Raw genomic sequence first — 24,649 nt, 5'->3', positions numbered from 1 at the left:
ATGACAGCCTGTTTGTACTGGAGCCTTTTCTAAGTACAGTGTCTAATGTGTACTCCATTCTTTAAAGGTGGCTAACAATTGACCTGTAAATGCATGTAAACAATCTAAAGTACGAAAAGGGAAAGGAAAGAATTAAAAAAAAAAATTCCTGCTGCCAGCTCAAATGATCCCTGTTAAATTCTAACATCCATGGCCGAGCGTGTCAGCCTGACACTGTATCAGGACAGTGGACGTGCAGTACAGACTTTCCAGAGCCGTCTTGAAATTGTAAAACATTAACCAGGCCAAGCTGTGCTATTGTGTTTTAAGTAGTGAGAGAGACACTTTAACAATTCCCAAAGGATCATGGGTTTTATTTGGTCCATGCTGCCAAATTTTTTTTTTTATGATTATAGATTTGATTAACTTACCCTGCTCCATTTTGCCTTCTGGTTTCTCCAAATGGCCCCAGTGGTAACGCAATGGGGAAAGGTTATAAGTAGACAGCATCTTTATTTACTATTTGGTGTAATTTTTTTTTAATCTTGTGCACATCTGTTCTTGTGAGAGATGCATTATGATGGTTGTGTAGGTGTGGCAATGGTACTTTTTGTATTGTCTTATAGTTTGGTGGTATTCTAGTTGTGGGTGGGCAAAAACCATGAGGGTGTTAATTTCTGAAGTCATAACTAATGTTTTAGAGTCCCTTAGAATGGGCTGAAAATAATGAGTGCCTACTTAGTGTCTCTGAAACATTCATGCCAAATACATGTGCACAAAGAGGACGAAAGGAGCATTGTGCCCTATGTACATACCTTCCTGGAATGCTTACTTCTCAAAGAAGGTGACCATTGCTGTCCTATGTTTTAGTTCATGGGGTTGAGTTCCTATGTGACTTTAAGTAATTTGAACTCTTCATTTAATCATCCTAAATCTGATCTGTGAGTTCATGTCAGATATCTTTATTTTGGGGGGGAAATAGAGGAAATAAATCTGAGTTCGAAGGTCGGTGATAAAGTGTTTGACTAGAACAGACAATGGCCTCTCTCTCTCTCTCTCTCTCTCTCTCTCTCTCTCTCTCTCTCTCTCTCTCTCTCCATATATATTAGATAATGGGAACGTAATGATATCTACCTTTCAGAACAAATCATAATCAGTCACTTGAGATCTGTCCCAAAGAGCATGGCTACAGAGAGCTGAAAATGTCTACCAGCTTCATTTGTTTTCCTCTCTAACGTGGTGTTTGTACCTGTGCTTGAGAGAATTATTGTCAACAAATTGTTGGTATTTAGATCCTGGCATAGTCAATGTAGCTATGAAAGTAGCGTTTGCATTCCTTAGGTCACTGTGTCAGAGGTAAAGAAATTATTCATAGCCTGAAAGCTTTGGTTAGTTATGTAAAAAAAAATATCTATGTTCCCATATACTCTTGTCATTTGAATCAAATTTAATAATATTTCTATAATATCAGCAGCAATAATATGGTTAAGATAGTATGTGGTTGGAGAACATTAGAACTTGTAATTAAATCTATTCCATGTTGTTTAGATTGTATACTCTGTGAGATGATGGAGCCCTGTACCTATTTGGTCTTTTTCTTGCATTTTCAGCTAAGATTGACCAAGAGTCACAAGAAACTGCTCTGACAGAGACTCATAAATGGTAAGACATCACTTTGCTTTAATATAATATTTCTTTTCAGAATGGTCTTACGAAAGCTCTTAGTTTATTTTAACCCTAGGGCCGTTATTGGTCATGGAGTTTTTGTTTGTTTTGTTTTGTTATATTCTAGATGAAAATTGTAATCTAATGTAAGAGTGTGCTTTAAGACCACAGTGAATTTCTCCAGTCACCATGACACATACTTCTGTTGTGTACTAGTTGTAATGAACAGTGCCACCTCTTTCCAAAGGGATTCAGAAGTCAGGAAATACAAGAGTACGCAAGATGTGAAGAAAGTGGGTTTGCTTGTTTGTTTGTTTGTTTGTCTGTACTTATATCTTTGTTACCACACAAAATAACAGGTCTTATTATGCAGTCTTCATAAATATATATCATTGTGCTTTGCTTATATTTGCTCCTCATTATTGCCTTCTGCTTCTTAGTTTACTTTGTTGTATCTAGTAATTTCTGTTGGCAATCCTTTTACTTTCTAAGTTTGAAATGTGCCATTCCATGATGTCCTGGATTTTAGGATTTGTGTTGAGCAGTATAAGGTTGTTCTGATGTTTTTGTCGTTTGGGCATCTTGATGGTAATGTTTCAGAGAGATGTTCTGTTGTGTCCATTTGGGATTCTAAAACCTTCCTGTGACTGAGTTCCCCTTTCTTTCCCTAACTTTGGAGAATTTCCTGCTGTTGTTGCTGAACAGATCCTCAGCGACTTTTAGTGTTTATCTCAGCTCTTCCTTTTATCCCACTGTAAATGTTGTGTCTTGATTGTATCCCAAGGTTCTTAAAGTTGTAATCATGGTCATTGCATTTTTTAAAAACTTTTGTGTATATTTGATGTCACATTTCCTCAACCTTTTCTTACTTTGTTCTTTATGTTCTTTATTCTGATTGGTTGAGTCTGTTGTGAGGATAATTCTTCACTGAGGTTTTTTTCTTTCTTTTATTCAATGCACACAATTTTCCATTTCTAAATTTATTTTTCTGTTTCTTACTGTTGTTTTAAATCTCAGTTTTCTTGATGATTTTCTTTCTGGCATTGTAAACTTTTCATCCATATTGATGACTTTCTGTTTTTGGCTTTTCTCTCCAACTGTTGGATTGATTACATCTGCTTTATCCATCCAGTTACTTGTGGTTTCTTTGAGGCCACAGGTCACTTTTACACATACAGTTTTTAAACCATCTTATCCACTCCACTTTTCAAATTCTGTAGCTGAGTACTTGAAGCAGAGTAGTCACACTTCCTTGCTGTTCATGTTAGCATTTCGTTTTCGGCCTCTCTGGTCCACAACTCCTTCTATTATTATTTGGGGACTCAGTTTGTAGCAGAGGAAAAGAGAGCACACACTGCTTTTAGATGAGGCTTCCCTCATTCCTTCTCTTCTTCTCTTTTGCTTCTTTCTCTAAGCACTTTCAGCTCTCCTATCTATCCCTTTTTTGACTTTTCAGAGCTCACAGTATCTTTCTGTCTTTAGAATGTGGTGTATTTTTTTCTCTCACCCTGATTTTTCTTCTTTACCCGAACCATGGAGACAGCTGCTCACCCATTATCTTACACAGACATCCTCAAGAAATTTTCTTCAAGAATAAAAGTTGAAAGGTTTAGTGATAGAAAATTTCCATTTCAATATACAAACTAATTCCACAGAGGAGTCCATTAGCTTCCTTGGGTGACCTGCACGTCTAGAATGAGGATTTGCAATCAGGGGCATGGTTAGGAAAAAATGCCTCAGGAATCTCTGCTGCTCTGTCTTCACTGCTTCTTCCTTTCTGCTATGAGTCACTCTCCAGGGGAAACATTTTTTTTTTCTGAAAAACTCTGACTAATAACAAAGAGACAAAGAAAATATATCTACAGAAAAGGAGGAAGGGAGAAGGAAGTAGCGAGGGAGGGAGAGAAAGTGATGGGGGCAGGGAGCCGTGCAGTTAAGGGAGAAGGAACCGAAGACTGACTTAGATTGTTTCATGTGCTCTTCAAAGCTCTCAAGTCTAAAATTAACCAGGAAAACCCAGAGGAGCTAAGGGTGCAGCCTTGAGACTGAAATCAGTCTGGAGACAGAATTCCTTCCTCCAGACTGGCTCCTGCGCATAAGGGCTTCAGCTGAGGGGATGGGGCCTAGCTATGCCGAAAGAGAAATCCGCTTTCCTTACTGTCTAGTTAACCCTATCTCACACCTGCCTTCACAACAACTAGACAGGTGTCTCAACCCCGACCAGACATCATAACCCACCCAAAGAAACACTCCAACTAAGGACCATACTTGCAAGAGGCTCTGAGCACTCTTGAGGAAAGAATGTTATTGAATAAATTCCTTGTCATTCCTTTATTAGGCAAGTTCCTAAGTCTTCGTACAGGCACAGAGATAGCACACAGTTAGCAGCTCCTGAGCTGACATCAGATGCTGGGCTCGGCAAACAGATACAAGAATTGGCAAATTCAAAGAAACCAAAAAGCTGAAGGTCAGGGCGTAAATCATGTCAACCACAAATTCAGTGAGTTGAAAATACTAGTGATACAATGCTTAGTTAGTACAGCAGCCATTTTAATGTTTGGAAATGGAAATAGGCGATGGATTATCTAAACCTTTTAACATTTCTCTCCAAAAATATGTTTTTATACCACTTCCCCAGCAATGCTATGTAGGCTGAGCAGTGATCAACAGTAGCTCTGTGAAGAAAAACAACACAACCCATCTAGGGTCCTTTGATTTTTGAGCCAGGCTTCTCACATACCACAACACTATAGATTAAACTAGTATTAAAACCATCAGCTAGTAATATTTGCTTTGTTAAAGTGGATTAAGTCACGTGATCTGAAGGGAATCCTTCTCCCACGTTGCAGTATAATACGTGCATCGACCCTGTCAGAAGTTTTAACAGAAAGAGTGAGTAAGAGATGGAGACACCCGAGAAGGATCCTTCTGATATCACAGTTGTCACTGGAGGTTTAGAAGCCTGTGTGTGCTGAGAGGATTAGTATTAGCTCAGGACCCCAAGACCAAGTTCTCAGTACAAAAGAGATTTATTCCTCTCCATCCCCCACCCCTGACCCTCAGACCCCACCCTTGCAGAAAAAAAAAAGGGGGCCAGAGAATAAGAGACAGGAGATAAAGCAATAAAGAGAAGGGGAAGGGAACAGTGGAGAGAGGGCAGGGGTATTTGTCCCAGAGCAGACACAAAAGACTGCCTCTGGATAGAGAAGAGACGGATGTGGCCCTTTGACCAATAGCAAGTTATAAAGGCAAAAGGGGAAACCCAGAGTTAGGATGAGGTGTTTAACTTTAACTGCGCATCTTAATTAGGTGACCCAAAGGGGGCTTTTGATTGCTGGACTCCAATGCTTTCATAGTGGATGGAACCTTGGTAGTCAGCGTCAGGAGTGGGAAGCGGCCAAACCAGGGAATAGACCTTGGGGGGCTAGCATTAGGAATGTAATCAACTGTTTTTAGTAAGGCAGAGGAAACTGGGAAGAAGGGAAAAGCCTGCCAGAGCCATGTTTGCCTGCTCTGGCTGGCCAGGGTCTCTCCACATACTCTCCTGTTGAACCTCAGACCAGGATAGGACAGACAGAAACATTCTACAGTCTGTCTTGGGATCCTTCGTTGCATGGTTGCATGTCCTATAACTTCTCACCCACCTCTGGCTAAGCGATCCTGACTCTGAGAAATCCCAGTGTGCCAGGCTTAAAAATAAAATCTCACAATATTTACTCTCTCTGACCCGTGCTGTCCAGCATCAGCTGAGCTCCTGCTTCTGTGAGAGTTGCATGTAAGCCAGGAGAAAAATGTTCCTGCCCACTCACTTAGGTTGATGGGTTCTTCTCAGACTTATGTGAGGATGGGCAGGTTTTTTTTTTAACCCAGATTCTGAAGCTCCTGGTCCACTTTGTAACTGTGAAGCCTTAGCTATATTATTTATCCTGCTGGCTGCTACCCTCATCAGTTGATCATATTACGTGTTTGCCCTCTGTACACACATCATTAAAACTCAAAGCCTTGGTCTTTATGACACTCCTTTGTGTTCTTGACTTGGCTCCCCACCTCTGAAACAGTCAGCTGAAACTAGAATAAAATACACATGATACTCACTCAGAAAGGCCGATGAAAAGCTGAGCCAAGAGTTTGCATTCATTTAGACCTACAGTGTCTCGTCTTCTTTCTATTTTTTTTTAATCTTTATTCTTGTTATTTTCTATGTATCATGTTATCGTAAGGCCAAAGAAATCCATCCTGGGGGTAAGATCCGGAACAAACAAATTCTACTTGATCTGTTTATGTAAGTTTGTGCTCACACAACTTGGTCTTCATTCCCCAATCTTCTATCAGCCTTTTCTGATCATGAGGCAGAAAATACACTGAGACATTTCATTTCTGTGAATGTATTAAAAGCCTCTTAATCAAAGGAATTTTCTGATCGATCCCTGGTTTATTTGTTTGTTTGTTTGTTTTTTCTTTAACTTTGAGTGATATCGAGGATGCTTCAGAAGACTTAGTTTATGTCCTGTGAGAGATCCAGTGACATCCTGGTGCCAGGTTTGATTTTAGAAATGACTGTCATTTATAAGTAATAAGAGTTGCTGCATCAGGCTTTAGATGCCTGAAGGATAAAGAATGACCATGCTTATTCACTGAATACCCTGTGTCTAACAAAAGAGAAGCAGCGTGGCACACTCATGCTCATAGAAGCTCCCGGGAGAGAAGGCAGGGTCGTGTGGTGGATAGAACCCTGCTGGTTCCTCGGAGCCAAGCTCTGACCCTTCCAGGCTGGAGCACATGAACCGCATACGGTGCCTGGGACTTTCCTTCCTCGACCCTCAGTGGCTCCAGCAGTGGAATGTCTTGTTCTTTGCAATGCACAAAGCTTCTTTGAGTGTGGAGGGTGGGAAAAATTCATAGAGAAACTTAGCTATATGAAATGCTTGCTGAACTAAATGCACATGTGTACGTATACATGCATGCACACACCCACAGACATGCATACACAGGAAACACACACACACACACAGTGACATGTAGGTGGGGCATAACATAAAAATGCAGTCAAAATGTACTACTTTCACACACACCATATACATGCTTATACACATACATACATACAGATGAGCTCTACAGATGAGACTTGAACCACCTCCCAAACTCAGATATAAAATAGTGCTGACTTTGCATATGGTCTTATTTCAATAAGCAAAGCGTTATAAAGATTAATGGTGTCCCCACTGTGTGTTTATTTCCGCCTCTACTTTCATTTATTTTTAATAAGCATAGACCACTTTCTTCAATTGTGAAAACTTGTCACCAAACAAAATATCCTTTCTTTTCCTACAGAGTGGCTTAGTATTGGTATCAGCTCCTAGGCAGTGAATACAGGAACTCAGTTTCCTCATAAATGTTCTGTTGTTTAAGTTTAAAGAGTGAGACAACGGGGCCTGAAAAACCAACTAATCCACACTCTGAAATCTTTACTATTTTTAAACTGATAGCTAAATCAACTTGTTTCCTTTGGACTTATTCTATTCCTGGACAGGAGCCATATCTGTGGTAGAAGTAATTTTGAAATAGAAAGAGGACAGGTTATAGAAATGCTGTTTTCCCAGTGGCCAGAAGTTTTAGTGTAACAGAATTTATTTCTGGTTTTTATGAAAACTGATAGAAGAGATGAAAAGGTAAAATATATTATATTTAGACTATTCTGTTGGAGAACTTAACTTTTTGCGATCCATCATCTGGGTAGCATTCTGGGTAAAGGATGTCAAAGAAAGAATCATAGTGCCTGATACACATGTGCACAGCAAACAGCGTAGAAAGCACTCATACCTAAAAGGACACATTCCTCTGGCTTTCAAACATTTCAGTTGCAGATGCTTATACTTTGTAATAGGATATTATATACTAAAATTATATATGTGTGCTTAAGTGTAGATGGGACAGAGGAAGGAAGGGAGGGAAGGGGGAAGGGAGGGAGAGCGAACGTGTCTAGAGCATGTCTGTGTATGCAATTGTCATGTTCATACTAGAAGTCAAGCGAACATGCCTAGAGCCTGTCTCTGTACACAACTGTCACGTCCATTCTAGAAGTCAGAGAACCATTGGTGGGAGTTGGTGCTCTCCTTTTACCATGTGGGTCCTGGGGCTCAAACTCCAGTTGTGAGGCTTGGCACTGAATGCCTTACCCACTGAACTGTCTTGCCAAGATCCTCAATCTATTATAAAAATGTTTCAAAATAGATGTCTCTTTCTTCAGGGTGCTAAAAAAAAAAAAAAAGATTAATTGGAACCAATCAATGTTCCTTCCTCCCTTCCTTGTGTCCAGGACTGACCCTGGTCTGAAGCACACTAGTCCCGTGCTCTGCACTAGCCTCGTCCTCGGTCCTTGGAGCTAATTTTCTCATCAAAGGATAATAAACTTGTTGAAGTAACAGTTGAGGTTGTCAGAAGTGGAGTATGGGGAGGTGTACTGTGAGATGCTGTTTTCTGTATCTGACATGGCCTGGCTATTGCAGTCAGGATCACAGAAGCTGTGGCTTTCTGTACGAGCTCTGCACATATAAAAGAAGGAGGAGGAGGAGGAGGAGGACTAGCTATGAAGGGGGTGAGCAGGGGTGAAGAGAGATAAGAGCGAGGAAAGGGGTAAGTACGCTTCGGATACATCGTATGCATGTATGAAACTGTCAAGAAATTTTAAGTGGGGAAGAAGCAATTGTCACAATGCTTTTCAAGCAATAAATCAGTGTCTTTTAGTATTATTGTGTGATGAAGCTTTGACTATATAGCTTATATTTTATTTAAACTACCTCAGAGAGTCTTTTAAAATTGATTTTTAAAAATTAGGGGACAGAATTTTGCTATGCAGTCAAGACTGGCCTTAAATTCCTGAGCCTCCTGCCTCACAGTGTTGAGTTCTGGGACTGGAGGTCCCAGGCCAAGCCCCACCCACCCCTTCCTTTCCTAAAGAGAATGTGGTAGAATCTCCCTCCCATCACATTTTATTTGGATATAAGCAAAGACACAGGAAGCAACCAATGATCCTAAGCAAGCGATAGTAAGAAAAGAAAGTATATTTTAAAAAGAATTTTAACTCACACATTTTCAAACTAGATGCTATTTCTGCATGTAATGTCACTAGAGTGATATTTCACCAAAGCCAAGATTGCATAACAAATGAATTGAAATGGAAAAATAATCTTTCATACAAAATAAAGGCAAAACAAAAAAGGTGGGAGGGAGGGTGAGGGAAGGGGGAACTGCTAGTTCCAAAAGTTTCATATAGCGTATAACTGTTCATTCATCATGGGAGAGAAAACATTTAATCAGCCCTGACTGATGCACACATACTTTATCATGTCTAGTGACTTTTAGAGTGTCAGTTTGTAAAGTGTTTATCCAAGGAATGGACTTCTGGCACACGGATAAAATGAAAAGTGAAATGTTTAGTTCCTAACAGGCATATTTTCCACAATCGTTCTAAGTAACTATCCAGAGATGAATAGAAAGACTACAGGTCTTGTTTATCTGCTGATGCTGGCAGATCATGCAGGCTCCAGCCTGGCATTAAAACTGAAGTGACATGGAATGTCTTTGCAGAACCCCCAAACAATGACATCATTCCCTTTGCAGTATTGATAAAGTCAAGCAAAGTTGGAGTTTCTTACTTCCCAATTTGGATTTTTGAGTTAACTACTTCAGATACTGTCTAGAGGCCCAGAGGATGAGCTAAAGGCCTCCTGGTGTGATGGTAGAAATCTGTTTATCATAGTTTTTATCTTCAGTCCATGTGCTAGGTTCAGCACTTTGCAGAAATGGATTTATATCTGTGGCAGCATCATCTAGTCTTTTACAGAAATCTATTGACCTTTTTGTCACCGGGAGACCTGTGGCTCCCTCTGCAGGTTCTGCGGATTTTAAGGGTAGGCGACTGTGGAATGTTCTAGCTTTCAGCTTTTATGTATGCCAAATAGGAAGACTTGAGGTCTGTCTGCAACTGTGTGTTTCCCCTCAGTTGTAGATTTAAAAAAAAATATAAGGGAAAATCCATTAAAGATCTTCTGCCTTTTATAGACTTATAGTAAGAAGCGGCCAGGTGCAAAGAGTCAAGCTATTTCATACTTTACTATGTAAAGGAAGATGGAGGTCTAAGACAACCAAAGTATAGCTAGAAGACCCCATATTGGTAAAGCTTAGAACTCCCACACTTCCCCCCCCAAAAAAAAAACAAGCAAAATAGTCATCAACTCAGTGTGTTTGTAGTAGGGATTCTAATCACTGTGGTTAGTGGTAGAAAGGGTTGTCGACAAGTAAGGCAGGAAAGAAGGGGATTTGATCTTCCCTGTTTCTTTCTTTCTTCCTTCCTTTCTTTTTTTCTTTTTGAAGAAATAAACAGTAGAAACACAATAGAGATTAATAACTGTAGTTGTCAGGTGTGTTTAAGCATAACACAACAGTTCATTAGGGCGTACAACTTCGCTTGCTTCCAGCATGGTAGCTATTCCAGAAGAGGAAAGAAAGCTAGTGAAATAAAAGTAGTCCAAGAAAACAGTCCAAGATTACTCTGGAATTGTTTTTTCAGCAGGGGGAGCATGACGCATGAAAAAAAAAAGAGGCAGCAGTTATAGATGATTTCATGTAGACATATTTCACTGGGGAAGTTAGAATATTGCTTAATAGATTGTAATTTAAATGCCTCCACTTTTGGTTTTAAACATATTAAACATTTAAACATATTAAAGTAAAGTCATAGCCGCAAGGCATCAGTGGAGGCTTACAGGACCCCAGGCAAAGACAGGTAGCCTCACAAGTCATGGAAGCCAAGCTCACCAATGTCCCCACCATGGCCAGGCAGCCAGGCTCATCAATGTCCCCACCATGGCCAGGTATATTTGCTGTGGTTAGGTTTGAACTCTGGGATGCATTTCTGGAATTCAAATTCTAGTTTTACCTTTAAAGTGTCTTCCTCAATTGTCAATGGAGTGCCAGTTGGCATATAATAATAGTGGATCACCACTAATGATTGAAGTCTATTCTTTTCCCCTGTAGATATTACTTTAATGTCCTAGATGAGTGAGAAAGCTCCTGAGATATTGTGGCTACCCTAGCCTGAGCAATGTGAGGAAAGGTCACAATACAAAGAGAAAGAAAGAAATGACATGACAACTATTTTGGAGAGACTTGAGCAGAAACAAGGAAATGCTAAGGCCAATGGTACACCATCTTGAGAAGAGATCATGTGCTGAAAATAATGGGCGACCTTTTATAATTTAAATTCTATTTTCACCATGAGAACTTTTATGTCCTCAAATTCTTACGTCATCTCACTGCTACCTCTCATCATGTGAATGTTTCTTTGATATGTAGCCTGAAGACCTTGGCTGATTTTTCTCACTGTTTGAAGAACAATGTAGTTGTACTCTTTGACTAACAGAAGCTACGGCTCCATTTACCTTGCAGACTTGAAATAAGAAAAATAAGAAGGAAAGGAGAGAAATGAACAGACATTCCACCAACTCTTAGAATAGAACACCCTACGCGAAGATGAAAATGGCTCCTTGGTGTGGTGTGTGGCAGGCGCACTCACCTTTCCTTGCTCAGCAGTCTCTTTAATCTGTTATGGGAATTCAATACGATCATGTAGATATTGTACTTCACACACACACACACACACACACACACACACACACACCAATAAATGTCCCACCCACACAGGTTTTCCCCCTTCAAACCCCATACATTTTTGTACATTCAAACAGCAATTTTCTGTGTTTGAGATCAAGGTCAGGTTCTCCTTGGTCTCTCAGTCTGCTAAGGAGAAACGCTGGCTTATGTGCAGTAAAACTGTGTTTTAAGCCCTCTGGGAATACCATGGCACAGAAATATGCATCTGTACTGATATTTGAAAGTGAAGGGTCATTACTGACACAGGACACCCTTGGTTAGTGTGAATGGATGCAAATTTTTGTATGCTACATCCAACAGATTGCCTAACCATGTTTGCATATTATTTAACTCACCAAAGCCATTCCCAAAGTAAGTGGGAGTTCATTTTCCAATGTTATAAAAATACAACCTTACAAAACAATCTATGAAGTCCTTTTTGTTTGTCTTTGGCTCCATTCCCCCCATTGTTGGCAGGATTGGGAGAAGGGTACATGAGTGGGCCAGAATCATTTGAAGCGATGGTGCTATAAGTTCAAGGCCTTTGGAATATTTGGCATGGAGGAACAATTGGTCTAAGAAACACATGAGATCGTGGGGCAGGGGATCATGGCTTACTTCAGTCAAGGCCCTCCAGAAAAAGCGTAGGATAAACAAGGCAGTGCAAATTACTGAGGTAAGAAAATAATTTCATTAAATCTGAGGAGAGAGAAAGAAGATATAATGAATAGTCACAGCTGCTACTTCCCCCTTTGTGAAAACAAGTACGCAGATGAGCATGCAGTCCAACGTGGCCCCCGTGCTCCGTTTCATTACCTAATATTAGACGTCAGTGTTTTGAGATTGATTTTCATGTTGATTAATCAGTGATAATTGGGCACAGATGAATTAATATTGGAAATATAGGTCCTTTCCTAGTCATGACATTGAGAACTTCAAATAGAGATCCAGGAAAAATAATAACTGAGGGCCTGTGAGACACCTCATCAGGTAATGGTGTTTGCTGCCAAGCCTAATGAACTCTGTACAAACCGCATACAACCCAACTGTACTGTTTCTCCTGCATAACATGTAGTTTGTTGCTAGCTGCATAAGTCAATATTCTCAAGTGTCTTTATTTTATTTCAAATATGTGTTTAGTGAAGCTAGGCTTGGTGGTGCATCTGTATCTAATCCCAGAATTTGAGAGATGGGGGGGCAGGAGGATTGGCAACTCAAGGTCATCCTTGGCAGTGTAACACCTTTGAGGTACCTTGAGCTACAAGAAACAAAGTTTTAAAAGAAATAAAAGGAAGAGGGGGAGAAAAAAAAGCAGAGTTTTTGTAAACTCTGCTAAGTAGGCAACCCTTCTACTCAGATGCAAGATCACTGAATTTCAATCTCATTTAACAACAGTCTATAAAATACACTCTTGCATGTCACATTATACACTTTCACACTCTTTTAAAAGTGTATCTCCGGGGCAAGTTGTTGCACTTCTATAATCCTATACAAAGAAAACTAAGTTCAAGACCCACCTGGGCTACAAACCAAAACTCCGTCTTACTGTGCCTCCAAGTGTTTTCTTTTTACACTATTCAAAAAAAAAAGTGAAATTGTTGCATTGTTTCCCTGGGCCAATCAAAGCTTAGTCTTTGCACATGCCAGGCAAGCTTTTCCTCTACTGAGCTACAGCCCCAGACCTTCTGTCTTGGTGCTTTACAAGTTTAAAGTGCTAACGCAAATCTCTTGCTTTTCTGCTCCAGTAACATGCACAGTCATGCACAACTTTGTTACATTTATGTTAGCCCCATGATGCACTTTACATTCTGAGTTATTAATAGACATGCCAGGTAATAAAGAAAACAAGTAGCGAGGTGTTCAGTAGCAAACAGCAGCTATATGTCACGTTGGTTCAACCATAGCATGTTTCCATGACTTACTGTGGAGTCAGGGTCACACATATTCAGAACATGAGGAAATATATAGCTACAATATTTTTATAGAAAAATGTCTAAAAAGTAAATATGCATAAATAATTCCCATCTTTAGTGACTGTCTAAGCCTCCAAAGCCACAAAGTTTGAGGGAAAATTTAATATTAGTATTCATACATGATTCCTAAATAAGGCATAATGCTTAGTATGGAGTTCAGACAAAGCTTAGTCATTAAAGGATGGATACTGGTCCAGAAACGTTCAGGAAGCACCTGACCCACAAGTATGAGGACTGATGTTCAGACTCTCAGAATTATACACACATGTGTATGCATACATGCACACACATAAACACACAAACATGTGTGGACATGCATACATACATTCATACTGTACATACCTACACATGTGGGAAAAAACAAATAATAAATAATAAGATGATAGAAATCTTGTCTTCCAGGCAATAGTACATAAATCAAAGGATGAACATTTTTAGCTACTAAAGAAAAATAGATGTAAGAATTAACTGGCATTTTTTTTCCTTTGAATTTCTTAACTCCATTCTAAAACAAAGAGTCAAGTTCTACAGCAGAAGCAAAAGTATTCCTGGTAACATTTTTTTTAAAATTCCTTCTTGAAAAAATTTAAAAACCTGGAAAACATTGACAAAAAAATAATAGCACGAAAAACCAAGATGTTTTGAAGTAATGTGAGAGGAGTTTTCAGATCCTGAAGGCAAAGTTCAAGTCAGTAGAATAAGGTCACCCTGAACGTGCTTGTCAATGTCCCAGTTTTTACCTCAGTCCACCAGCCACCTAAACTCCAAAAATATGAAGGAAATAAACATTCAAATTAGAAGTAACTGAGTGGGTCTATTGGGAAATACTGGTTGTATTTAGAATGGGGACATACCTTGCCAGCATCCTAGCCACAGACTGTTGATGCTCATCTCTATTTTGGTACTTTATTTTTAAGTGATTCATTGTCTTTTGCTCTTCTGAGCAACACTGCAGAGGAAACAATCATTAACTCAGTTCAAGTTTTTCCAGGCTCCTTGTTATCCACTCATTTCCTCATACGAATTCCTCTTCTCTAATTCATTTCACTTTTTATTATTTTCGTTGGGTAATCCCCCACCCTTACTCTAATTAAACTCAGTATAAACTCAGCAGTCCGCACACACAAAGGAGACATGAAAGTAGACTTGCAGAGAAAAGGGCGCCAGTGCCTAGGGAAGAGAGTGGCAGAGGGGCATAGGAGATGGAAGCCTCTAAAATTTGCTATATAATGCATGAAATTGTCGAACAAGAATTTTTTTCAGTGTACATATGGACAAACGTGAACAGTTTAGTAGAATTAGGGGCACAGCAGGCTCCCACCTGGCCTTCCCTGTCCACTCTGCTGCTTCTGTAATGCTGCTTCCTTGTTCTCCTGTCAGCCACCGTCGGTCTGCTGCTTACGATAATGGACGATGGGATCTGTGCTTCCTCCTCCTTAGTTCGCATGCAGTACATTTCCCCTTGTTAAAGATTCTAAGGTCTTTATGTTACAGTGTTTAGTTAGAAGTGCGGTCTAGGAGCTATGTAATAGAATAAGGACAGTATTTTCAGAGTGGATGTCCACAGCTTACACTTTTCTGACAACCGATAGTTTGTTCTGACAGAATCCTTCATGAACTGATTTTCCCTCAGAACATGAGGAGTATGGCATGGCTCCACTGCCTTCTCCTCTCCTGGGTAGTGGCTAAGAGGTTCTTCTCAGTCCCCTGGATCACATGCAAGCGTTTTGTTTTCCTTTTTCTCTCTCTGTCTCTCTGACTCTCTGTCTCTGACTCTCTGTCTCTGTCTCTCTGTCTCTCTCAGTCTGTCTCTCTGTCTGTCTCTGTGTCTCTGTCTCTGTCTGTGTCTCTGTCTCCTCTCTCTCTCTCTCTCTCTCTCTCTCTCTCTCTCTCTCTCTCTCTCTCTCTCTCTCTCCTCTCTCAATGGGTCTTACTGTTTATTTCTTTTTTTTTTTATTCACTTTACATCTTGGTCATAGCCCCATCCCTCCTCTCCTCCCAGTCCCACCCTCCTTCCCTCTCCCCATTCCCTATTCCTCAGGAAGTGGGAGAAGGACATGTTTTCCTAGGTGAAAAAGAATAGGAAAGCAGATAGTTAGAGAAGAGGACTTAAAGGTAGATGGGAGGTTATAGAGAACTCTCAGAGTGGCCAGTCAGTGGCTTCTGTTACCTTACAGTGGCATCTCTTTAAAGACGTGGACTTTTTATGTTTGGTACTTGTGGGAAATAGTCTTAGAGACATGAAGGAGAATGAGAACAATTGTCCCCTGCTGTTACAAACTGCTTTCATCTCTTGAAAAATGTTAGGATGCTAAAGAATCCAGTTAGCCAGCAAATAGTTCTCTTTAGTGCTTGCTTTTCACCTTAACGGCTGTTGTGAGCCACCTTGCTTGCTCTTAGGAAGAAGGTATTTCCCTCAGTATGGCAGGGCTGTGCAGCTTTCAGCATGCCAGGAATATCTTACAAATACTGTTGGGCTAGTGAAGTGAAGATTTATCCAAGCACTGAAAGTACATTTATAAATGCCAAATCTTATTGGAGTGTTGTTATTTTCCTTCTCTGGCCTCACAGCTCTGAGCTGGCATGGGAGAGGAATTTGACTTCTGCTGGGCATAGTCCCGATGAGTCCTGTTATCTGTGAAAGGAGTTTTGTCACACATTTCACATCATTAAAGCACCATCTATACTCATTGTGCCTGACCCAAAGGAGGGCTGGAAGAGCTTTGGAGACCTGAGTCAACTGGGCTTCCCAACTTCTTTTTTATTTTATTTTATTTTATTTTTTTCCTCCTTTATTAATTTATTCTTGTTACATCTCAATGGTTATCCCATCCCTTGTATCCTCCCATTCTTCCCTCCCTCCCATTTTCCCCTTATTCCCCTCCCCTATGACTGTTCCTGAGGGGGATTACCTCCCCCTGTACATGTTCATAGGGTATCAAGTCTCTTCTTGGTAACCTGCTGTCCTTCCTCTGAGTGCCACCAACTTCTAATGACAGGGTTGGGTCATGGTTTAGTGCCCATGTTGTAGGTGAGGAAATGGAGAGACAGAATTTTGCTTTTGACAAATGGCTTCTCCAGTATCAGGGAGTGAAGTGGTGCCTTGCCAGGAAATGAATCCTGGCCTTCTTTAAAGCTGAATGTGAAGTGAGCAACAGTCTATTGCCCAATTCTAGGATTTGATTATGAAATGTTAAACCCTAATGAGTGAAATATGGGTATTTGTAGAGATGTTTTATATTATTTCTGGCAAGTAATGATAGGTCCCTGCTTATGACTCTGTCCCACTCCCAATAGCTATGTAACAATTAAACTATCAACATATGATCAACACCATTGTAAATTGTGTGATAACGTATAGATCCTCTTTGCAACCATAAGTACCATCATTATCTTTTTTTTTTTCTGTGAAAATTCAAGAAACAAAGCAACAGGACAGTGTTTGCAAGCTCACAGAAGTCTATTGCTCAGGTCTAAATGACTTAGGATCTAAACCTGGAAATTATCAGTTGTGATAGAAGCTATTTTGGGCTGGTTATAACCAGGATCTTGTGCTTGCTGAGCACTTAGGCTAACATACCCACACAAAAGCATCTCTATCCCAAGCCCGGTGACAGTGACAATTTTTAAGACCAATGGTATATATGTTGTACAATAGAATTGACCTTTTTCTCTATATTCTGTGAGCATTATACCCTAGAAGAAAAGTGTGGCACTAGAAACACCACAATCTCCCTAAGAAAAAGGGTGCACTAATGGAGCCTAACTGTATGCACAGCGCTTTCCAGAAAGTTCCCTGTTCTCAAAAGGCAGTGACTAGATAGTAGGTTTTCTAATACTGAGGTTTGTAATCGACCTGAAACATCTGTCTTACTTGTATTATGATGCCAGCAATATCAAGTTGATGTAGCCTCAGCAGTGTATTTATGAAATAAATGCTGTGAATAGTTGGGACTTGTTTGTTTGTTTGTTTGTTTGTCTTTTTTTTTGTTTTGAGACAGAGTTCTCTGTCTAGCAGAGTCCTGTCTGATCTGGTCTCGCTTTGTGTTCTGTGAGTAATGTAAGCACTTGAACGTCTAGGGAAAGCTCCAAGTGTGATGCACCTGATTAACCGACAGGAATCATTTGTTCCTCAGGAGGCTGGATCTCCACAGAGCAGTGAATTTGGGACATAGTGAGGAGTTCCTATGACTACAGTCAGGACCCAGCCAGCATCAACATGCCATAGCCTTGCCAGCTACCTTGTTACAGACACACCTTTCCTCCAAACCACTCACTTGCTGTATAGCTTCTGCAACCTCCTCAACCTGTCTACTTCCTCAGCTTTAAACCCAGTTCTCTTCTCAGCCCCAAACTCAAACATTAAGTCTACAAGAGGAAAGCTTTGCTGTCTTCTGCCTCATCATACATAGAGTTATCTTCTTTGGTCCTTTTAGTTTGGATATCCTACTTGACTTAGTTTTATTTCATTATGAATATATATATATATATGTATGTATATATATATTGGAATATATATTGAGAAGAGCATTATAGGGGAGAGTGGGTTTATTTTATCACACAATTCTAGGTTATAGTCCATCTTGGCAATGAAGTAACAGTGACAGGGCCTTGAAAGAACGATCATATTTCTTTCACGGTCAAGACCAGGTGCATTGAATTAATGCACACATGTATGATCATGCCCAGCTAGCATTCTCCATTCTCATACAGTCCAGGATCCTCTGCCTAGGGAATGGTGTCACCCAACTCAACTGAATAAAGAGAATCCTCTACAAATACGCCCATATGCCAACCTGATCTAGACCGTCGCTCACAGACACTGTCTTCCTCAGGTGATTCTACAGTGTAAAAAGGTGACAATTATAACCATCACCGTCATAAGTCATGTCCTCTGTATCCCTTTGCTCCTGAGTTTGACTTCTTCTTATAGCCCTACTCTGTTTCTAGTATGATACCATAAAAATAAGTTCTTAAGAAGCTCAGGACAGAAAGCAGCCTCTGGTCTAATGAATATTCTTGGTACTTTTAAAACTTATCCTTCTGCACTCTCCATTTCATATTAATAAATATTGTGTCTACTCTGTCATGACCATTTTTTTTTTCAGAAAGTTGGTCTATTTTCATTTTCATTTTGAAGAATCAGTTATTTTGGGTCATAGGCCATCTCCCTGTTCTTTTATAATTATAACTGGATTTTTATTACTTTATGGATTCCTCTTTCTTCCACTCTTCCACCCCTTCAACCCCCTTAATCCTAGATAAGAAATTAAAAAAGGATAGACTGACAGGAAAGAGATCCCTGAATAAAGTCAGGGGTTGAAACAGGGGTGATGTTATTGTTAGACTCCTTTCTGCTGATTAGGGGTGTCGAGCTCCTTGGGGCAAGTTCGATCTTCACAGTCAAGATATCTAATTTCTCTCCCCATTCTCCTCCTTCTCCTTCCTTCCTTCCTTCCTTCCTTCCTTCCTTCCTTCCTTCCTTCCTTCCTTCCTTCCCTCCGTTTTTTTCTTTGCCCATGACTACTTAACAAACAATGACCAACAGCAACCAACAATCAACCAACAACCCACCACACCTCTTGGGGCTCTAGCATTTATATACCCTCTGAAAAGTCTCCAGAATTTCAAATGTCACACAAATCACAGAAGCTGTCTGCAGCTGGCAAAATCATGCCTCTTCTAGAGCATGAGGCAAATCATAGTCAGCTGCTGTGTAGTAGCCCTATATCCCTATACCTGGGATTAAAAAGCAAAAATATTATCATAATATTGCTGTGGGGCTTTGAGGGTTCTTTCCTCCCAATACAGAGTTTCTCAATGTAGCCTTGGCTATCCTAGACTCACTTTGTAGGCCAGGCTGCCCTGGAACTCACAGCAATCATCGCCTGCCTCTTCCTCCCTGAGTGCTAGGATTAAAGACATGTGCCACCACACCCGGCCCCTGTTTTTAAAGAAACTAAAATTTCAAAATTCTCACTACATATAATAAATTGGTTTATTTGCTTTTGAGTTCACTTTTTTTTTCTATTCTGTGATATTTTTTTATGCTATGACTTGTCAGGATATTTTTTTGTTATTTTTACAAGTTGCATGAAAAAAAAGAGTTTACTTTTACCTTTTGTTAATATGTTTACAGCTGTTACTTTGCTTTGAAGTTTTACTTTCTGAGACTAATGAGATTGCTTAGTAGGTAAAGATACCTGTTCCCAAGTCTGACAAGCCAAGCCCAGTCTCTGGGACCTACGTAGTGAAAGAAGAGAATCAACTTCCAAAGGTTGCCCTCTGACAAGCTCAGCCTGGCATACATGCACCCACGTTCATACATGTTCTATGTATTACCATATTGTCTTCGGAGTCAAACAACTGCTGTGTTCATGAGATATGCTGTGCATGCTTGTGGGAGTCCACCATGACTTGTCCTATGAACTGTTGACATATTCTTTTTCCATGTGGGAAGGTCATTGGACAGTTCCCTTAGTATCAGCTACCAGGATTCTCAGTGATTTCTATGTAATTTCATTCTAATTGTACGTGTCCTCAGGGCCTTGGGGACAGGCTCGAGTGCATAGGTCAATAGTTCCCAACCCCTCTGATCCTTTAATTCAGTGTCTCATGTTGAGGTGACCCCCAACCACAGTATTATTTTCATTACTACTTCATAGCTGTAATTTTGCTACTTACTAATTGTAATGTAAATATTTGATATTTCCAATGGTCTTAGGCCACCTCTGTGAAAGAAAGGGTCATTCAACCCCCAAAGTGTTGTTGGGACTCACAGGTTGAAAACCGCTGATGTTGGTAGTGTTATGGGAGAGGGCCTGTCTCTATACGGCCATGGTCAGCTCCTTTAGGGTCACTCATGTTCCTCCCGGTAGCTAGCCTCTCAGCCCATGCTCTGTAAGTAAGCCCAATACACACTTTGTGGGTGAGTCTCCTCACTAGAATTAAGCTTCGGTTTGTCATGAGGACCTTGGGAGAAGGGGTAAGACATTGTTCACACCTCTCTTAGGAAGAAAAATCTACATTATTCCAATACACACACACACACACACACACACACACACACACACACACACACACACAAACACACACAGACTAAATCAAACAATTTTAAATTGAAATCTACCTTCTGTCCCACAAATTTTGAAAACGTAAACTATATTTTATCACCGCTTACTTCTAACTTATTCGTTACTGTTCCTTTACACAATAAGTTATTTGTGTGTACGTTCATTGTGATTGGTTCACGTTTGTCCATTTCCTTTCCTTTGCTTTGCTCGCAATCAGGTCTGTCCGTTTGGAGTTCATTGCTTTGCAGCCAAAAAATCGTAGTCCGCATGCACCCAACTTCCCTTTGCGATTTCCCTTATCGTCTAGGATATTCCGACTCCATGTTGGTGCTTTGTTGAGAAGAAACAATTTGTTGTACGTTTGATTCTATGATTTTCTTAAAATTCCGAGCTACACATTGTGTTACCCATAACATCTCTGAAAATGAGACATGTTTTATAAAGGGGAGTGTATCTTAGCATTAATTAGTGCCGGAGTTAAAGTTAGCTTTCTGCAGAGAGGGCTTGCATTTGTTTGTGCCACTCAAGTGAAGGTTCTGTAACCTCAACTCAAACCCTCTGCTTTTGTTTGAGTTTGTTTGTTTGCTTGGGCTGTGGGGCGGAGGGAGGGGCACCTAGTGTTTGTTTTGTTTTGTTGTTATGTTTTACTTACAAGGCTGGGATCTGTTTTTTGTTTTGTTTTGCTTTGCTTTCGTTTTGTTTTTGTTTTTTTGTTTTTGTTTTTAATGAAATCTGGTAATTGAGTTCAGATGGAAGCCCTGCATGATTTTCTGTCTGGCTTATGAGTCAGATCTTCAGGGGAATTTCTTAAGTTTTCATATGTGTACTCAGGGCTAGAGCTAAGATAAGTATTTTTCATTTATTTACTTATTTTTTTTTTAACTTTCCCTTTCATCCAGGGCTTGCTTTCTCATTTACTTTTATACGAATCCCTTGCATGAGTTCTGATTTATGGTACGTGTGTGCTTGGGATGGGGAGACCGCTTTTATGAAGATTCTTCATCTTAAACCATCTTTCTTACTGATACATAAAATAATGCCAGCTTTCAAAATTCCATAGCATGTAGATTAGTGAAAGATGACATATTTTAGAAGTAAAATCTAACAAACAGAAGAACAACAACAACAACAAAAAAAGCCCAAGAGAAGGCACAAGGATCAGAGACACACTCATTTGCACACTCATTAATTCCATAAAAACACTAAGCTGGAAACCATACCATCTACAAAGAGGATGTGGTGCAGAACCAGGCAAGCCCTGAGCTTGCTGCTTCTGACTCTGTAAGTTCGTTCGAGCTTTGCTCTTTTTGACTTAGACGGGCTTGGTTCCTTGGTCTCCTCCATCCCATCTGTTCTGACCCTCTTCCCCATCTGGTTGCCTGAGCCATGAGCCCTGACGGGAGGGATTGGATAAAGAAATCCTATCTAGGGCTGGGGATCCCAAGGTCTCTCGCCCTCTGCATATTGCCAGTCTTATGGGTCTCTGTATTTGTTCCCAGATGCATCAGGAGGTAGTTTCTCTGGTACTGGTCTAGCAGGGCACTTATCTATGAATTTAGCTGAATGTCATTAGGAGTCATTTTATTGCTATGTTTTATTTTAAATAGTGGTATTTGGTTTTACCCTAGCGTCTGCTTCTCAGTCATCTAAGGAATATCAGGTCTGAGTTTCATCTCATGGAGTGGACTTCAAGTCAAGTCAGATAATAAAAGTAAAATCTCAAACTTCAAATCTTTGTTATTGCTGGCTTGTAGATTTTATTATAAGTCCCAAGGATAATTGGAGAATTTTCAATTTTGTCCTTTAATTCTGTAAACATTTAAAGCTACAACTTCAGAACTATATTGTTGTTATCATCATCATCATCATCATCATCATCATCATCATCATCATCATCATCATTTATAATGGGACACACATATGCCATTGTGTACCTATGCCAGGGGACAGCTTTGAATAATCAGTTCTCTCCTTCTTCTATGACATCCCAAGATTAAACCCATCAAGCTTGTGTGGCAATCATTTTACCCCGTAAGCCATCTCAATAACACACAACTATCTCTTTATTATCTTGATTTGATACTCTTTTTAAAATTAAAATATCTGTTGACATTAATACTTTTTTCTAGTACATGTTTTCCTACATCTCTTGTTGTTGGTGGTGGTGGTGCTGGTGGTGGTATTTTGGTTTCACTCTGCTTTGTGTAAATATCATTTATCTTAATTTTTAATTTTAATGTCTACTTATAGATATTCTTTACTATATCAGCTTTTCTTATAATTATGGGATTGTTGGTATATTTTATTTATTTTTAACAAATAAGTATGTGCTCAAGTGATTTAAAATAATTTTGCTTTCCTATTTCTCACTTGATATAAAATATTTCTTCTCAAGTTTTCTTTAAGTACTTTGCAAACTTTTATTTTTCCAATTTTAATTATTATCCTTACTTTGGAAGTTTTCTAACACTGAATGTGACTATACTGGTTTTCTTTCTCCTCCTAGACACTCTGTAAAGACAGTTTTTATAATCATCTTAGTCTTAAAATTAATAATAATCTAACAATTAAGTTTTATTGAGCTAATAATGATGCTTAATTAAGTTCTCTTTTTACTGTTGTTTTTAAATATTTCTTCCAGATTAACTGTTTTTGCTAGTAAACACCATTTAGTAGTTCTCTCTCCAAAGCCTATTAACAATTTGACACGCAAATCCTGGTTTTGTTTTCGTGGTCTGGGTTTGTTTTTGTGTTTGATTTTGAAATGAACTCCTGTAGCGTAGGCTAGTCTGCAACTCACTGTGCTACAGAGCCTGGCTTCAAACCTGCAGTCCCCCTGCCTCTATCTCTCAAATGCTGGCATTATAAGTTCCTCCCTCCACACTAGGCTATACAGAAGTCTTGTAGACAAAAGGGATCTTTTCACTATTAATTGAATAAAAACCACATAAAAAAAGACCATCGAAGGCAATAATTCTGTGTAACTTTAAGACTTGTGTTGTGTTTCTGAGAGTTGTCAATAGATGTCAGTTGTGTCTGTTTCCTGGAACTCTGTGTCCTTTGCCCTGGCTGGCTATAAACTTACGGTGATCCTCCTGCATCAGCTGGGAATTGCAGGCACATGCAGCAACACCCAGCTTTACTACTTGTGAGTGACTCGATAAACTTGTTTAAATTTTTTTCTATCTTTCATGATTTATTCTGTCTGCATGTCGTGCCAGACAGATAAAGACGCATAAAGACATCAGAAGGCAAGTAGGGTAAACACATCACTGTCTCCTAAAAGTCATGACATTTTTGCTCTGTTTATTTTTCCAGTGTTTTTGTTTTATACACTCAAATGCAAAGCTGTTCCAACTTGTTGCACTAATACTTATTTTCAGGGCTATGTCATTTCGGGTACTTGTCTAAATTTCTACTTTGCCTGATGCCACAGAAAGTATATACCTTAAAGGACAGTGTTTGTGACAACACATTGACAGTTTTACTGTCAGCTTTTCCCTGTCCCTGAGGAAGTTATTCCTACTGCCTGCATGCTACATGTCAGGATTCTGTCAGCATGTGAGCCTGTACATTCCCATGATCGTGTCTCTGGGACCCTATCTGTTAAGACCCTTCAATGTGTCTGAATAAATCCTATTGTCCAATCTGTAGGAACAACAGAGTAGTGACTACAGGCCCCCTTTAGGGAAAGACTGGGAGAACCATTGTAGTGTATTCTGTTAAACATGTGTGTATGTGTGTGTACATGCACCAGGCCAGAACAGAGGTCAACTTCAGCTGCCTTAACCAATCACCATCTACCTTGTGTTCAGTAACAGAATTTTACTGAGCCTAAGACTTGTCACTTCGGCTAGACCGTAGCCAACGAATGAGCTCTAGAATCCTCCGAGCTGAGCTGTACCAGAAGTGAGACAGGCCACTGTGCCTGGCTTTGACCTGGGTGCTAAGGATTGAACTCAGGTCTTCTTGTTTGTGCAGCAAACATTTTGCCCACTAAAACACCTCTTCAGATCCATTACTCTTGCCTTTCCTCACAGGTACTCAGTTCCTTTGTTCAGTGGATTCTGGGAGTAGAATTAGTCTAGTTCTGAGAACTGATTGGTGAATCCTGGATTTTCTAGCAGAATCGCCTCTCTCAGGCTCCTGAACCTTTTCCCCAAGTTGCAGGAATTGAGCAATACGTTTGTTTTGCCCTGAGGATGCCATGATCTATTAACCATATCCACAGCTCCCTCAGCTACCTCAGTGATGATGGTAACTGTGGTTCACAGGCTCTAGCCATTGAGCATCACCTCTTGGCTCGGA

At 39.9% G+C, this 24,649-nt stretch overlaps 1 protein-coding gene across 1 annotated transcript in view; it reads left to right on the top strand.

Moving 5' to 3' along the window:
* Positions 1-24,649, top strand: part of FMN2 (formin 2) — a 300,168-nt gene that overhangs the window by 220,914 nt on the left and 54,605 nt on the right. The window contains exon 15 of the mRNA XM_084792663.1: positions 1,590-1,641. Within this exon, the coding sequence (XP_084648789.1) occupies positions 1,590-1,641 (52 nt within the window). The remainder of the gene's footprint in view (positions 1-1,589; positions 1,642-24,649) is intronic.

This window comes from Acomys minous (assembly GCF_964271855.1).
Source record: "Acomys minous genome assembly, chromosome: 1".
NCBI lineage: Eukaryota > Metazoa > Chordata > Mammalia > Rodentia > Muridae > Acomys > Acomys minous.
Note: the sequence above shows the minus strand (reverse complement) of the source record. Positions and strands in the feature narration are given on the sequence as shown.